Source organism: Bipolaris oryzae (genome assembly GCF_000523455.1).
Source record: "Bipolaris oryzae ATCC 44560 unplaced genomic scaffold scaffold_66, whole genome shotgun sequence".
NCBI lineage: Eukaryota > Fungi > Ascomycota > Dothideomycetes > Pleosporales > Pleosporaceae > Bipolaris > Bipolaris oryzae.
In genome coordinates this window covers 79,344-94,022 of record NW_006911342.1, presented here as the reverse complement: position 1 = coordinate 94,022, position 14,679 = coordinate 79,344, and the positions used below count along the sequence as shown (strand labels likewise).

General features: G+C 49.9%; 5 protein-coding genes across 5 annotated transcripts; 4 read left to right on the top strand and 1 right to left on the bottom strand.

Annotated features, from left to right (window-relative positions):
- Positions 1–1,736: 1,736 nt before the first annotated feature.
- Positions 1,737–3,529, top strand: COCMIDRAFT_95497 (glycoside hydrolase family 79 protein; the record flags this gene model as incomplete). Its single annotated transcript, XM_007689864.1, has 2 exons — positions 1,737–2,553; positions 2,616–3,529. The coding sequence occupies 2 exons, from the start codon at positions 1,737–1,739 to the stop codon at positions 3,527–3,529; spliced, it is 1,731 nt and encodes a 576-aa protein (XP_007688054.1).
- Positions 3,530–5,250: 1,721 nt separating this feature from the next.
- Positions 5,251–6,624, top strand: COCMIDRAFT_71132 (uncharacterized protein; the record flags this gene model as incomplete). The annotated part of the gene is made up of 3 exons (XM_007689863.2): positions 5,251–5,351; positions 5,414–6,060; positions 6,116–6,624. The coding sequence occupies 3 exons, from the start codon at positions 5,251–5,253 to the stop codon at positions 6,622–6,624; spliced, it is 1,257 nt and encodes a 418-aa protein (XP_007688053.1).
- Positions 6,625–9,323: 2,699 nt separating this feature from the next.
- COCMIDRAFT_95481 (uncharacterized protein) lies at positions 9,324–9,524 on the top strand (the record flags this gene model as incomplete). Its single annotated transcript, XM_007689862.1, has 1 exon — positions 9,324–9,524. The coding sequence occupies one exon, from the start codon at positions 9,324–9,326 to the stop codon at positions 9,522–9,524; it is 201 nt and encodes a 66-aa protein (XP_007688052.1).
- A 2,968-nt stretch (positions 9,525–12,492) lies between these two features.
- Positions 12,493–13,092, top strand: COCMIDRAFT_95518 (uncharacterized protein; the record flags this gene model as incomplete). The annotated part of the gene is made up of 1 exon (XM_007689861.1): positions 12,493–13,092. The coding sequence occupies one exon, from the start codon at positions 12,493–12,495 to the stop codon at positions 13,090–13,092; it is 600 nt and encodes a 199-aa protein (XP_007688051.1).
- Positions 13,093–13,234: 142 nt separating this feature from the next.
- Positions 13,235–13,831, bottom strand: COCMIDRAFT_95544 (uncharacterized protein; the record flags this gene model as incomplete). Its single annotated transcript, XM_007689860.1, has 1 exon — positions 13,235–13,831. One exon carries the CDS (start codon positions 13,829–13,831, stop codon positions 13,235–13,237), a length of 597 nt encoding a protein of 198 aa, XP_007688050.1.
- Positions 13,832–14,679: the final 848 nt, after the last annotated feature.

Below are 14,679 nucleotides of genomic sequence, written 5' to 3'. Positions count from 1 at the left end.
GAATATTTAGGTGGGAGAAAAGACGGGCAGTGTACGTGCGTATTAAAAAAAAATACGGGTCAATCAGCCTGAGTAAACCTCAGATTCTGTATACTCGTTTATTTCAATCTATATGTCGTAATTGCAAGGAGAAAAGGGAGCAATTTTCAATATATTGGCGCGGAGCTATTTAAACTTTGAGCAGCGAGCCGGTTACCAGATGCGTCGGAAACAAGCTTTTCCCATGCTGCCGGCTCGCGCGATTTTAACTTTCGCCGCACAACGTTTATTTGAGCGAGCAAAGAGGAAGGGCATCATGGAGAAGGCATCAGGGCTCTCGATCTAGGCCTAGATTTGGGATAAGCGAGTGAGAACGATAGCGGGGTCTGCGGATGGGTCAAGTTGAAACGTCTGTGCCAGAGGCATCCGCAGCATCCGACTCTGGCGGTTGTGGCACGACTCGGGATGTTACTATAATAGGGTGCAGGGGGGCTAGGAGCAGCAAAGGGAACAGAGGGAGCCACATGCGCGACTGGACAGCTGAATGGCTGGACTGATGGACAGCACTAGCGGACATGGTGAAGCAGCGCGTACTCGGACGAGCAACAGGAGCAAGACATTGAAGGGCTTGTTCGGCCGGGGTCTTGGATATACGGGAGCTAGAGTACGTAGGTGGGTAGACGAAGAACAAGAAGACGTTGGTGATGATATCAAGTGGTCATGACGAAAGAGACAGGACTTAGCAGAAGCAGGTGGCTGGTGGCTGGTGGCTGTATGCAGACGGTGGCTGGTGGCTAAAGCGGAAAGTGCAAAGCTCAGCATGGAAGGTGGGGGGGGGGTGACTGCAGGCGGAAGGAGCGAGTGGTGCATGAGCAGGAACCGGGCTAGGCAATAAAATCAAGCCTTTTCCACCGGCTTGGGAAACACAACCAAGGCAGAGGGCGCACCATGACGACGGGGCACGCAGCAAACAAGACAGGACAAGAGAGAGAAAAAAATCTCTACTGCACACATGCTCACACAGCCCAGGCCGGAGCAGCCACGGAACCCACGACACCAGGCAGGACGGGCTGCAGGCCATGGACGAGCAAGTGCAAGCAGCGGGCGGATCAGGGCAGATGGCGCGTCAGATTGGCGGCTCTGCCGATGCGAGGCATGGCCAAGGCGGGCGTGGTGGCATTGTGGTCCACCATGTCGCCCAGAGCTGACGCGGATTTTTCTTCTCTTCCCCAGCACAACGCGCAACACAACTCTCCGGGGCCCACATGGCCGGCGTCTCGCACTGGGCCTCCCTCCTCCGCTGCTGTTTCGGCCGGCGTCAAAGAGGGCGCGTCGTGATGTCATGGTCGTCAATGGCGGTACACTCTGGCTTGCCCAAGGGCCCGGCGTCGCGGCTGGTTCCAGTTTGGGGGTGACGCATGTCAAGTGCAATCAATTGCCTTGCCTTCACAGCCCTCCTCCATCCGCTTACCTACTTAGATGCAAACACACTCCCGACTGCTCTGATAAGCTTGCTCCTCCGCCCCCGGCCTCCCGCCTGCCCGTCCGCTTCTGTCTTACTTACATGCCTCCTGCCTCCTTCTCCTCGTCCTTCCCGCCCGCACTCTAGCCTCGACGCTTTTGCCCTTACCCTTTGGCCCCAGTCTCCCCTAATCTCCCCCTGCTGCCGTCTTTCGTTTTTGCGCCCTTGTCCCTTCATCCACGACCACCGCCCGCTTGTTGGCTGCCATTGAGGCCCTTGGTCTCACGCTGTGACCATGCTTTCCCCAAGATCCACAGCCACCACCCTCGCAGTGGCCATCCTCTCGCTCCCCGCCGCTACAGCCCAGTCCCTATCCATATCGCCAAACACAAAGGCCCCCAAAGATGCCTCCGACTACATCAACCCTTCATTCGCCGGATTTGGCATCGAGCCCTCCAACCTCTTCTCCTTTACTGGCGGCGACCAGATCAACCAGTTTTCCGTCAAACTCCTACAGAACCTCGCAGACTACTCGGGCGCTCCTCCTCACATCCGCCTCGGAGGAAACACGCAGGATTACATGCTTTTCGAGGCAGACAACCAACGCTTCGCATGGAACGCCAACAAGAACTCACAAGCACAGGGCACCAAGGCTGCCGACTCCATGATTATTGGTCCCAACTACTTCACAGCCCTGGACCGCTTCCCCAAGGATACCCCCGTCACCTTTGGCCTCAACATGGCTTACATGGAGAGCGACTGGGAGACTCGCATCACTACCATGGCAAAGGCCGCTATTGACGGTATGAAAAACGTGAAGCTGTATTCATTCGAAGTTGGCAACGAGCCCGACCTGTGGCTGCAGAACATGTTCCGCGCTGGCGCATGGAGCGGAAGCACATACACGACCCAATGGCTCGACCGCTGTGAACTCATCTACGAGCAGGTGCTCAAAAATGCTAGCCTTCCTTCGTCCTTTTTTGAAGCTCCTGCAACTGCCTCTACCATCGGCACCACCTTTGAGATTGCCCAGCTGGTTGACGATGGCATCATGGAAGGCAGAAATGGCGACAACTACCTCGCTACCTGGAATCAGCACGACTACTACTATTGTATGTTAACAATGTCCCCCCCCCCCTTAAATCTAGCTACCAGCCATATTAACAATTTGCAGTCATTGGAGTTACACCCACTCCTCTTACCCTTGATGAACTAATGGATCTCGACACTACTAATGTTCAGTTCAAGTACTGGGAGAAGCAAGTCGGCATCGCCTTGAAAACCGGCCTCCCCTATGTCCTGCGTGAAATGAGCTCCGTTGGCCCTATTGGTATGCCCTCTGTCAGCGATGTTTTTGGAGCCGCCCTCTGGACCATGAACTTTTTCCTTTACGCCGCCACTATCGGCATCTCCTCTGTACAAATGCACATGACCGACAACTCAAATGCCAGTGCTTGGCAACCTATTCCCATGTATGGCCGCGACACCAGCTTTGTCCGCCCTCAATACTACGCCCACGCTGCCATTGCCCAAATCATTGGCAACGGTAACGGAACTACCCAGATCAAAGCCGAAAGCACAAGCGATGTTGGTGCTGGCTACGACGGTCGCATCCGCGTTTACAGCGCCTATGCAAATGACAAGCTGCAGTCTGTCACCATGATCAACGCCAAGCAAGTCAATGCTTCCACTTCAACCAAGAACAGCTTTACATTCAACCTCAACCTTGGCTCTGATAACGCAAACAAGGAAGTCTTCATTTCTTATCTGACCGCCCCTGGCGCCGATTCCCAAACTGATGTTACTTGGAATGGCATGAAGTACGATGACGTTACCGGCGAATCCTCTGTCGTCGACAGTACCGTTGTCGTCACCACTGCCGACGGCTCCGGAAAAATCACTGTCCCTGTCCGGGATAGTGAGGCTGTCGTTGCCAACATTGGAAATCAGCTGGGTGTCAATGCTGTAATCAAGCCAGACGGCACACAGTCCAAGAAGAGTAGTGCTGCTTCGAGGTCTGTTAGCAGCGCTGGTTTCGCTGCTATCACCGGCATACTGGCTGTGCTGGTTAGTCTAGCCGTGGTGTAATGAGTGGTGTGGGCTAGTTGTCTGGCCGTCTACGACCTTTTCCTTGACTATCCGTTTCTCCTTTTTTTTGTCGCTTCGTCTCTCTGCATCCATTTCCCTATCTCTCTCTTGTTACAAGACTTGCATCATGGACCTTGCATATGCATTATGACTGGCGTTTTCTCTTCTTCTTCTTTGGGCTTGGGTCTTCCGGGAATGTTTCTATTGGCATTGTTGTTGTTCAAACTAAAAGACAACTTGGATTAATGGGCTAGCAATTGGAAAGGGCGTAGTAATAAGGCGTCTAGAGTTGTATGTACGTGGATATAGAGTACATTGACATGTACATACCGATATGGCAGGTGTGTGAAAGTGTCAACTAAATGTGTACTTGTACAGTACATATGACCTTTATCTCCTGGAGATCATCGCAATACATCCATTCAAAGTTCACTCTATGTATTCAATTCATGGGAACACCACCCCAGAGCCAAAGCTAATACATTCGATTAATATATTCTGAGTGTGTTCGCTGTGCCAGACGTAACATCACAGGGCTCGTTGTTCTTACTGCTTAGGGCATTTTATGTGTCCTATCAATAGTACGTGCTCCTTGTTTTGATTAGGCTTCTAGGCAGATTGACACACCGAGCCACAGGGTACCCCGTTTGGATGGTTAAGTATAGCAAGCTAAGAAATATGTCAATGTACGTACTCCTGCAAAATAAATCATTGTGAAGTTTAGAATACTAAATCAAATGGACAGTTTCACATGGTTGGGTTCACCATGTCCACAACCTGATTGATGCCTTAGAAAGAATCGAAACTGATTCAAGTCTTTCCATGTCCGCCGAGGCAATATACATGTATATCCAGCACCAAGAACTAAATAGGATAGCCGCGGTAGCACTATGTAGACATGTGTTACTATCTCGTATAAGGAAGCGTACCGGATGGTGGCTAGATATACCATGTGCGTTACCATATGCGTACGTACTACAAATGGCCTTACACTGATAAATAGTAAGCGATGCCGAAGGGAATATGGCTGACGAATTTATCCTATGTATCTATTCTTTCTTCTATTTGATTCAAGAGGAAAGTTCCCAGTTACCTGCTCTTTCGACTACACTGAGTTGACATTGCTCACGTGATTTATCGCTAGCTCGAGAGTGACATTCCCACACTAACAGTCTAGCATTGATGGAACGAATAATAGCGAATACTCTTAGACTATCGATTCCATCTCTAGCAGACCATACAAGCGGGGTAAAAACACTGGCGATCAGCAACGGCTATCGGATCGCATAGCACGTCTTGGCAGCTCTGCTACTCGATCCTATCGCAACATGACTACCCACTACTCTACCACTAGACGTGAAACAAATCAAGACGTCTTATACCCAAAATGGCAATTTTCCAAAATATCCATGTTCTCGCCAAAAACCCAGCAAATGAGTCAGGCCTGACGTAACCCACTCCCCACGCTCGGCGCCTTCACAATGACATCATAGCATCTCCAAAAAAAATTCCCCCCAGCTCCACCCACACTCACGCGCGATCAAATGCTACCTGTGCCGACGATCCGAAAGTCTCAGCTATGGAGCGAAAGGTGATGACGAATGGTGCCCAGCTTGTTTTGACAGCCAGGTTGATAGGGTCATGAGCTGCACTGTTATCTGGAGCGTAGGCACCGCTATTTTGACAACTTTTCGCCGCGTGAGACCTACATCGTCAGCACCATGAGATTTCGCGATAGAAGGCAAAACCAGTACAAGGATGACGATGATGAGAAGCCGCCGGAGCAGGTGGGCCTTCGTGATCGACTTGCTCACTTTACATGGTGTGTTTGACGTACCAACAAAAAAAAAGGTCGCTTCAGAAAGTAGGCTAACGATACAATAGGACATGGTTCGCGTGCACAATGTCTACAGGATCCCTTGCTGTAGTGCTAGGAAATACACCAAACAAATTTACCGGGCTACAAACAATCGGCAAAATCGTCTTCATCTTCGATCTAGTCCTCTTCGTCCTCTTCAGCCTATGCATGCTCACCCGTTTTCTACTCGTTCCTCGGAAGCTCCTCGGGTCCCTGCATCATCCAGTCGAAGGCCTATTCTTCGGCACCTACTGGGTATCCCTCGCACTGATTCTGAATTGCACATACATCTACGGCGATTCGGCGACTGGGCCATGGCTGACCAAGGGGCTTGAAGTTACGTACTGGATGTACTGTGCTGCGGCGTTTCTTGTCGGGCTGTTACAGTATTCCATGTTTTTCCGTCTCGAGCGACTTAACGTTGCCGATGCTGTCCCCGCCTGGATCTTTCCTATTTACCCTCTGCTTGTAGTGGGGACGCTGGCTGGGACTATATTGCCCGGGCAGCCTCCAGGTGCGAGCTGGAAGATTTTCGTTAGTGCCATCATGTTTAAGGGACTCGCGTGGTTGGTTTCGTTCTTGCTGTATGGTCTTTACATGCAGCGTCTTATGACGCATGCTTTGCCATCTCCGTCTACTAGACCGGGCATGTTTGTTTCTGTTGGACCGGCAGGTAGGTTTTGACTTTCCCTAGAGATAGTCTACCATCCTTGTGCTAACATCTGCAGGCTACACTGCTGCTGGACTCCTTTCGCTCGCGAATCAAGCACCAAATCAAGTTCCAGCAAACTATTTGACAACTATTTCTATTCCTGACGGCGAAATTCTGCGCATAATCGGCATCGTCGCTGGTCTTTTCGTTATACTGTTCGCCTACTGGTTCTTCCTCGTCACAACCATCGCCGTCTTAGTCGGAGCCCGCAAAATGTCTTTTACGCTAAACTGGTGGGCATTTATTTTCCCAAATGCCGGACTCACTCTCGCGACGATACAAGCAGGGAAGGTGCTAAGGAGTGAAGCTATTAATGGCGTGGCGAGCGCACTGACTCTATTGCTTGTGATCATGTGGCTCATGACGGCCGTGTTCTGTGCTCGCGCACTGTTCCTCGGACAGATCATGTGGCCTGGAAAAGACGAGGATAAGACTATGGCTGACGTGCCTTGGGGCTGGAAAGGTAATAAGGGAGATCCTGGAGCTAGCAAGGTTAGGCCAGCGAGACTAGAGGATGATGTCTAGTTTTGGATATATGAGCATGACATTAGCGAGGAGTATAGGCGCTTTGAACACATAGGAACATCATGCTTTGTCGTAATTATGAGATTGTTGTGATGCACTTGACATTTTTTGTACACCACGCCCGATTAGACCGGAGATTGATTTTAGCGGATTCTATAGTTGTATGTTTCATGACGTAAGATTTGATGAAGGGGCTTCAGTGAAGGACTAAAGTTTCTAGTAGCAATGCGATATTCTTTATCACAGCTTTGCACCGGGAGCGTTACATTAACGTCTTTGAACAAATAAACACCATTTTAATTAAATACACTTTTCTCACGGATACTCCCGCCTCACACCCGCTGTTAGCACTCTTGCACTGAAGCGTAAGCAACGGCCAACGCGACATCAAAGTCAATTCAACTAGTGCATAACGTAATCATGTCCTTTCCCCGCAAAAAAAATCCCCCATGTCAGCACTTGCTTCGTAGTACGTTCTTATTTTATCAAAAAAGCCGTGTTTAGAACCCAGTTCTTATCTTGCGTGTCTCTCTCTCTCTCTCTGATATGCTACTAACTAAGAATTATCACAAAGTTTGGTCACGCTAGTTAACCCCCCCCTTCCTCCCCCATTTCTCGCTGGCGCCGCCAATCGTACCATTTTTTGGGAAAAGCAAAATATATGGTTCTTGTATCATATGATCTCAAGTTGTACCTGATGTTGTAGAGGTCATTCGGGATGTATTGGTATTATTATGCTGGTTCAGGCGTACCCGGTACCGCGGAATAGAAGTATGGGTTGAATGATCATGCATTGAGCGAAACGGGGGTATTGGCGGAGTGTTGGCGGAGATTCTTGGGTGCATTCCTTGGCATGTGTAGATATTAGATTAGGTTTTCGGTGGTATTACGTGTACGGGAAAGGTCGAGGCTTGGACGGGGGGGGGGGTGTAGGTTTAGATAGCCGTTGGCTGAATTAGAGTTTTCGAGAGTTGAGTTGCGATCACGATTCAATAGACAGTGAATGAAATATAGCAATCGTTTCCCCAAAGAAATTGCTCAATGAAAACATTTTTTTTTAGGTTCCCAAGAGGAAAAGTGTTCCGCGCTTCTTGGCTGCTTCTGTATGCAACTATAGACGAGGCTCCGATGTGTAGAGTGGCAAAGGCCAAAACGCCACTATCAATGGCTCTCAACGCCCCAACCGTGCGCAACAATAAACTACCGCGGAGCCAAAAGGGTCTCGGTACCCTCTACACGAGTCGTAGAACAGTGTGCAGCTGAAAAAGCATCATGTTCTATACGGATGGCTAGTCTACTTGGGTCAATATACATACCTACGTGTTATTTAGCAATCGTCACGGCCATCGTGAGCTGTGAATAGAATCGTATCGAAGCTCTCGGCGCATTTCTCGGCCCCGCCTCAAAAATGCCCAGGAGCAGGGTATCTGGGATACCAGGCCAAGCCAAAACCCCACAACCGTCATCGTGAACTGTACCAAGACCGACAGCAACACTTTATTTCCTTCTTCTTCTTTTTTGGAGTCCACCTCAGCATGATCAGGTAACCTCCATCCAAACACTGTCGTCCACATGTTGCATAATTCTTGCAAATCGAAAAAAGCCATCTGACTCATTTTCGGCTTTTTTGTATACACGCAAAGTCCGAACATGAAACCGCACTGACCCGCGCGGCCCAACCACTTGTTCGCTAAAACCAGACACTCACTCTATCACGAACTCTGTTTTTCTTCTTCTTTGGGTGGGAAATGTCGATCCTCAACCCTATATCCGGGGGAGGGCCGACAAAAGCCTCGTATTATTAGGCACCACACGGCAAAGGCAATGCACACACACACACACACATGGCAAGGACTGGCATTCTTTGCCGATGCCATACGGCGCAATCCCAGCAAGGCAGACAAGACCAAAACGCAGTGAATGACGATGATGGGGTTTTCCTCTGCTGCCCAGGCTCTTAGCCGGCGGTAGACAAGAAGGTCTAGGCCTGCGGACGCTGCGACGTGAGGGGCGCTAAAATCACGAGGACTAGGCGCCCGGGCTTGGCCTATGGGCTTCGCTGGCGGAAAGCGGACGAGAGAGAGAGAGGAGAGGGGACAGGTTGCAGGGCGGTATTATGGGCTTTTGGGCAAGTGGGATGTCCGGTATTGGCATGGGCATGGGGGTGCGGGGCCTTGAACGACATACCGCGCGCATGAACCACTTATCACCGTGGGCCGGACACAATAAGTCGGCACACCTCAGCTGCATCGGGGAGACTTGCCACGCGTTGTGCAGGTGCGAGGCCGAATCAGCGCTGGTAAGCGGAGGAGACGGAGATAGTGCCCCGCTGCCCTAGCTAGAGATGGGGCCGCTGGTTGGCTGTGTCTAGGGCCGGGTGGGTAATACGGTGCTTGGATTGTCGGGGATAGGGTTTTGGGTTGGTGTGGGCTACATGGGTGGAGCTTGGGGTGGTGTGTGAGTGGCATCGTTGAGAGAGCGATAGGGCCTCTGTTTTGGCTGGGGTGGTCTGAGAGTTGACAGTATATAGATGGGTGCTTGTCCCCCCACCTCCATGCCTTGGAAGCCAGAACATCGTGAACTTCATATACTCGACATCTTCATCTTCGAGTCATTCAAACAGTAATACATCGACCGTCACCTCTACTACTACTACTACTACTACTACACACTACAACATCAATACTACCATCAACACCATGTCTTCCCCAGCACCTCAATACGTCTACGTCCCCAACCTCGTTGGAGGACAAATGCTCCGCCTCCCCATTGAGGACCTCTCCTCCGACAGCGAGTCCACCATCTCCCAACAACCCATTGCCAGCCCAACTCTCTCCTCACGATACACCCGCGACTCGTCCCCTTCGCCAAGCGTCGAGAGCGTCGAGTCCGAGGAGTGATGAGCTCATCATCCGTCCCACGTGGGGAGTAGAGACAGACACGAGCGAGAGCGGAGAATGACGACAACGGGCCTTTGCAGCCCAAACCCACAAAAGTCCAAGACACGGCAACCAAACTGAAACTAGCGAGCGGAGAGGAAGCAGGAGGAGAGAGGACCCTTTTTTTTTGCCAAGTCCCCTTTTCAGCGATGGAGAACGATGAAATTACACCTACCGAATCAGTCTAATTACGCGCACGAAAGAGAAGGGAGGGAAAGAGAGAAAGAGGAGTGACATCATTTTTGGTCATTGCTCCCTCTTTCTCTCTTCTCTCTCTCCGCTCTTTGTACGACAACCCAACCCTTCTTTTTACCCAACTCAGCCCAACACGACATAACGCACGTACGCACGCACCTCCCTTTTTCTCCCTTTGTCAATTTCAAGCCCAGAGAAGAAAAAGACTGTGCTTGTTTTTCTCCTCCTCCCCTCCCGATTGTTGTCGGCCCGACAGAACGGATTGGAGAAGAATGGCCACGTGGAGGTGGGAGTATGTGTGTGTGTGTGTGTGTGTGTGTGTGTGTGTGTGTGTGTGTGTGTAAGAGATAAGGGTATTCCGGGGGTGAAAAACAAAAGGTCGGCTTTCTTTGAAACTACACCAAACTCGCACCTTTTTTCGGTTCATCAATTTTTTTTCTCTTTCGCTTCCTTCTTTTCTTTCTTGGTGGGTTGGGATCGGGCTTGGCTTGCATGATGGGCATGCGCGGAAGCAGGAGAAGGAAGCTTGGCCTCGGTTAGAAGAGCGAGGGGGGTGTGGTGCGGCGCGTGGGAGTGGGAGGGGGGCATGGGACGATCGCTGCATTGTTGGGGAAACAGAGCACGCGGGCTACTACTCTCAACCCCCCCCCATCCCCTCACCTCTCTCTCGGCCGACCCTGCTTGCGGGGATCTTTTGTTCTTTTTTGCACTTTTACCCCTTCGATGCTTCGCTTACCAATAGTAAGCTGATTCATCAGGCAATTGCTTCGAGGGTGTGGTGACGCAGAAGCATCAGTTGGGCCGCCAAAAAAGTTAACCGAGATGGTAATAGTTTTAATAGTTAGTTATTAATGCAAATAAATGTCGTGGTATCCTTTGATTTGTTTGCGAGGTTTGTGCACAACATGTCCTTGTGACAGGTGTAAGCTTGGTCCTTGCAGCGTGTGTCTCTGAGAGAGAGAGAGAGAGACACAGTGAACCGTGCATATCATTATTATGGGATATATGTATGGGTAGGGTTCGGGCCTGTAGAAAGCTCGGATACTCGGATGCAGCGTCATGCGTGAGGCAGCAAAAGAAAACAAAAAACGAAAAGATTGGCCTGATGGAAAAGGTCTGGATCTTCTCGCTTCTCGTTTACGACTGACTAGTAGCTTACGGGGACGAACCTATGCAAGTATATCATGTGATGCAAAGACGGTGATGACGATGTTGCGTAGAGTACAACAGGTTCCACCATCCCGCACATCGTCATTCTCCTGCATGTCTGTGTGATACGTTGCTGCCCCGTTGCCCAAAACTTTAATGGTCAGTTAAGAGTCAGTCAAGTTGGGCCACGTAGGCAGGCACCCTTCGCACGCACGGTTACTATGCCTATCCAGGCTTTTTTTGTTTTGTTTTTGTTTTGTTTTTTTCCCTTCCCAATTCCTATCTCCTCATGGGTTTGGGGGGCATATTACACATATGCAACTCTTTGCTGTACTGTACTTACCTGCAACACTGCATCTTTCTTGCATCCGCACGCGAGAATGCCAAGATTGTGGAATGCTAGAGTACATACTGCCGGCACCGATGCCCAAAACCCTGACGTCTCTCGATGCCGAGGCTAATGACGCCTGACTTCACCATGTATGGTCCATGCTTTATTGTTCTTTTTTGGCAAGAACTACTATCTGAGCGGTGTAGGCGTTATCAGGGACAAGAGGCTAGAACCTCTCTACCTCTATAGTAGTGATTGATCTGGCAAGGAATAGATATGATGCCAGCGTTACAACGTGAGGATATTGGGCAGTACGTGGCTCTTGGGATCATGAGCGTGTGCATGTAAAACGTACCGATGGAACAGGGTGATGGCGAAGGGAAAAAGAAATAACGTTATCACAAGGTGAGGCGAGCCCAAGATACAGGTGAGACAGCTTTGGATGTATTTTTAGGGAAGAACTCCGAGCCAGTCGATCTGGTGAGCCGCGGCGCTGAAGAGCCTGCATGTACCAAGCACTGCACCTCATCGTTGTGGAGTGACCTTTTTTTCACGATCATGCATTTCACCCAGATAGTAGCCATTGCGTTGTTCAATTGCCAGTAATTGCGTGAATACTTGGCATAGAATGGAAGAAATATTGTGAGGTACGTCATTGAATTCATGTGCTCTGCTTGGCTACTGACAGGAGGTGCTTGACTCCCCCGTATTCACAATGAATCCGTTGGACAGTGTCAAACCGTAAACCCACCATCTCTGAGCAGAACTTGGAGAAAGCGCTGTCATCTCTACAAAGTACACCGAGATATTTATTCACTAGAATATTGCGTTTCATGAGAGTGCTCCTGTAGTCAGAGACTATAGATATGGGTGTGCCTAGGTACAGCGAGGATGTCGGGTGATATTCAGCATGAAGTGCCACTTGCTTTGGAAATACAGATACAGTACGTAGGGCGTGAATCGCACATCATAGGGAAGTAGGTCATGCTGCCTTATGCTTTTCACTTGCACATTGTTGGTCCTGCTATGAGAACAACCCGTGTGTAGAACCAGAATGACAGTGTGAATGGTGATAATGAAGGGAAGATAACCAACTTGAACATGTACTGGCAAACAAACCGCACTGTGTAGAAACTATAAATGAGCCACTACTATTACATAACACAATACCCAAGTTTCCATAATATACGCATAACAACCAGAGCCAGTTTGATCCCCAAGCTCCCTTATACTAACATGGCACCACCACCCGAAATGATCATCCTCCAAATCCCAATCTTCTACCAAAAATGGGTCTGGCGGAAATGTCCCTGCCACCCACGCTACCACAAAACAACAGCAAAGTACGTTGCTATGCCACCTTCAACTGACCCTGTCATAGCCGCTCGAAATGAAGCCATAATTAAAGACTGGAGGGCATGGCGCTGGAACGTCTACAATATCGACATGACCGCCTCGTCGATGAAGAAATGGTGGTCTCAGTACGAAAAGGAATCAAAGCGCGAGTCATGGCAGGACGATTTATGGCGCATCTGGCAGGAAGAGCATGGTTTTAGGATCTTGGTGGAAGAGGCGGAGAAAGAGGCAAAGGAAGAGGCGAAAAGGAACGCTGCCAATGATGAGAGCGAGAGCGAGATCAAGATGGATGCAGTGATTCGGGGGGTGAAGAAGATTGGTCAGTGGGCGAGACACTCGAGCCAGGCGACGGCGGAGGCGGAGGCGGAAATGCGACAGGCCGAGGATAGGAAGAGGCAGTTGTGGGAGGAGGCACATGTGGGTCGTAATGCCTCTGAGATTTCGCTGCCCGAGTCATTCATGACGAGGCTTGAGCTGTGGAGAGCCGGTGAAGAGTAGAAGGTGTATGAGCCGTTTGTATTTTCCGCAACTTCATGGATGTATAGAAGGCAGGTCGTTCCAATTCAAGTAAAGCCATGTGATCCCTGTAAATTCCAGTCATAGTCGTCTTCAACTATTTCCGCACCGCTCCCCAGCGTATCTATGAATATCCTCCCTTTTCCGTATCTTTATTTTCCTTCCTCTTACTCTTTTCACCTCTAATTCTTTTCGTCTCTTCAACTCCGCTGGTTAAGTTCCGATGCGAGACTCTGACTTCCCACTCCCCTTGCTCACACCACTGCACCTGTCCCAGCTTCTCTGCAAACGCTACACTGCGATGATGGCCGCTCCCGCAGAGACATCCTACCCTCACAATAGCCGTCTCACCTGACCGAAGAGTCCTCACGTCTTCCACCTCCATAAGACGTCTTATGTCGCTTTCAGCCTGTGTGACCATGTTGCTAAACGAGCTCCGGCTCATGAGCTCTTCTTGCAAAACGGCGTCAAGCCCTGTACATGTTTTGCGGAGTTCTTCAGATGGGTTATTGGTTATGCGGCAGTCGTATTCGAGATCGGGTGTCGGACTTAGTGGAGTGAAGCGGTCGTAAGACGTGATCTCGAGGACGGGCCGTTTCGGTTCCGGCTGGGACTGCTTTGAACTATCGAGATTTCGTTTTGACGAGGATATTTCCTCTTCCGTAGGAGGTACTAAGCGAATACTCTTCACTTTAGAGGCGATGTCTGATATTATCGTCATGCTTCGGGAGGTCGGGAAAGTGATGCGTGTGAGTGGTAGTGGGACTTATCAGTCGATGGGTGCTTACTGGCCTGGGAGATCAACATATATTCTTTCCGATCTGTATGACCTCCACAAATCGACTGGTCCAAAATACGTTCCTTTCTGGCAATGCTAGTTTGGGCAGGAGGCCGGCTCACCATCATGTGAGCTACAACCATAGAAGCCCTGAAGTTTCGTTGGCGCATGACGTCGGGCCCCATGTAAAACGCGTCATCATACAAGAACATCGCATATTATTTATCCGTCGAAGAATTATTGCTGAACCTTCCTCGGATTGAGGGTAGGAATTTGACTCCACAATACTGCGGCCAACGCTTCGAACACGGACGTTCTTTGAGTACCAATGCGCTGTAGTTCTCTCCCTTATTTCGAGGATTCTTCACCGTTTGGCTTACTCTGTACAACCTCCTCTTCAAATCGCCTTCTGGCAAGCCCCCCGAACTCCGGTGCCTATCAATAGCTAAAAATAGGCGAGGATCTTCAAGAACTTTCGGTGCGTCTTTCGTCTCCTCACCTAACATCCAATCAAGTACGGTAACGTCATCCGGGTCGTGGGCGGAGTGTAGAACATCTTCATGATCCTTGATAGATTGATCAGACCTTGAAACTTGATCTTCATTCATTGGCTCTTATCGTGTCTCGCGACAAGTAACTGGACTGATAGAAAAAAAGCGTGTGTTTCTGAAGTGTGATCACTAGCGCTCCACCACCCCACAGAAGTCACGTCGGTCTCAGAGTACAACGCATGTTGCCGTTATACTTTAGGTGTGGATTGCATTGGCTGTGGTTTAAATTCCATTTCATTG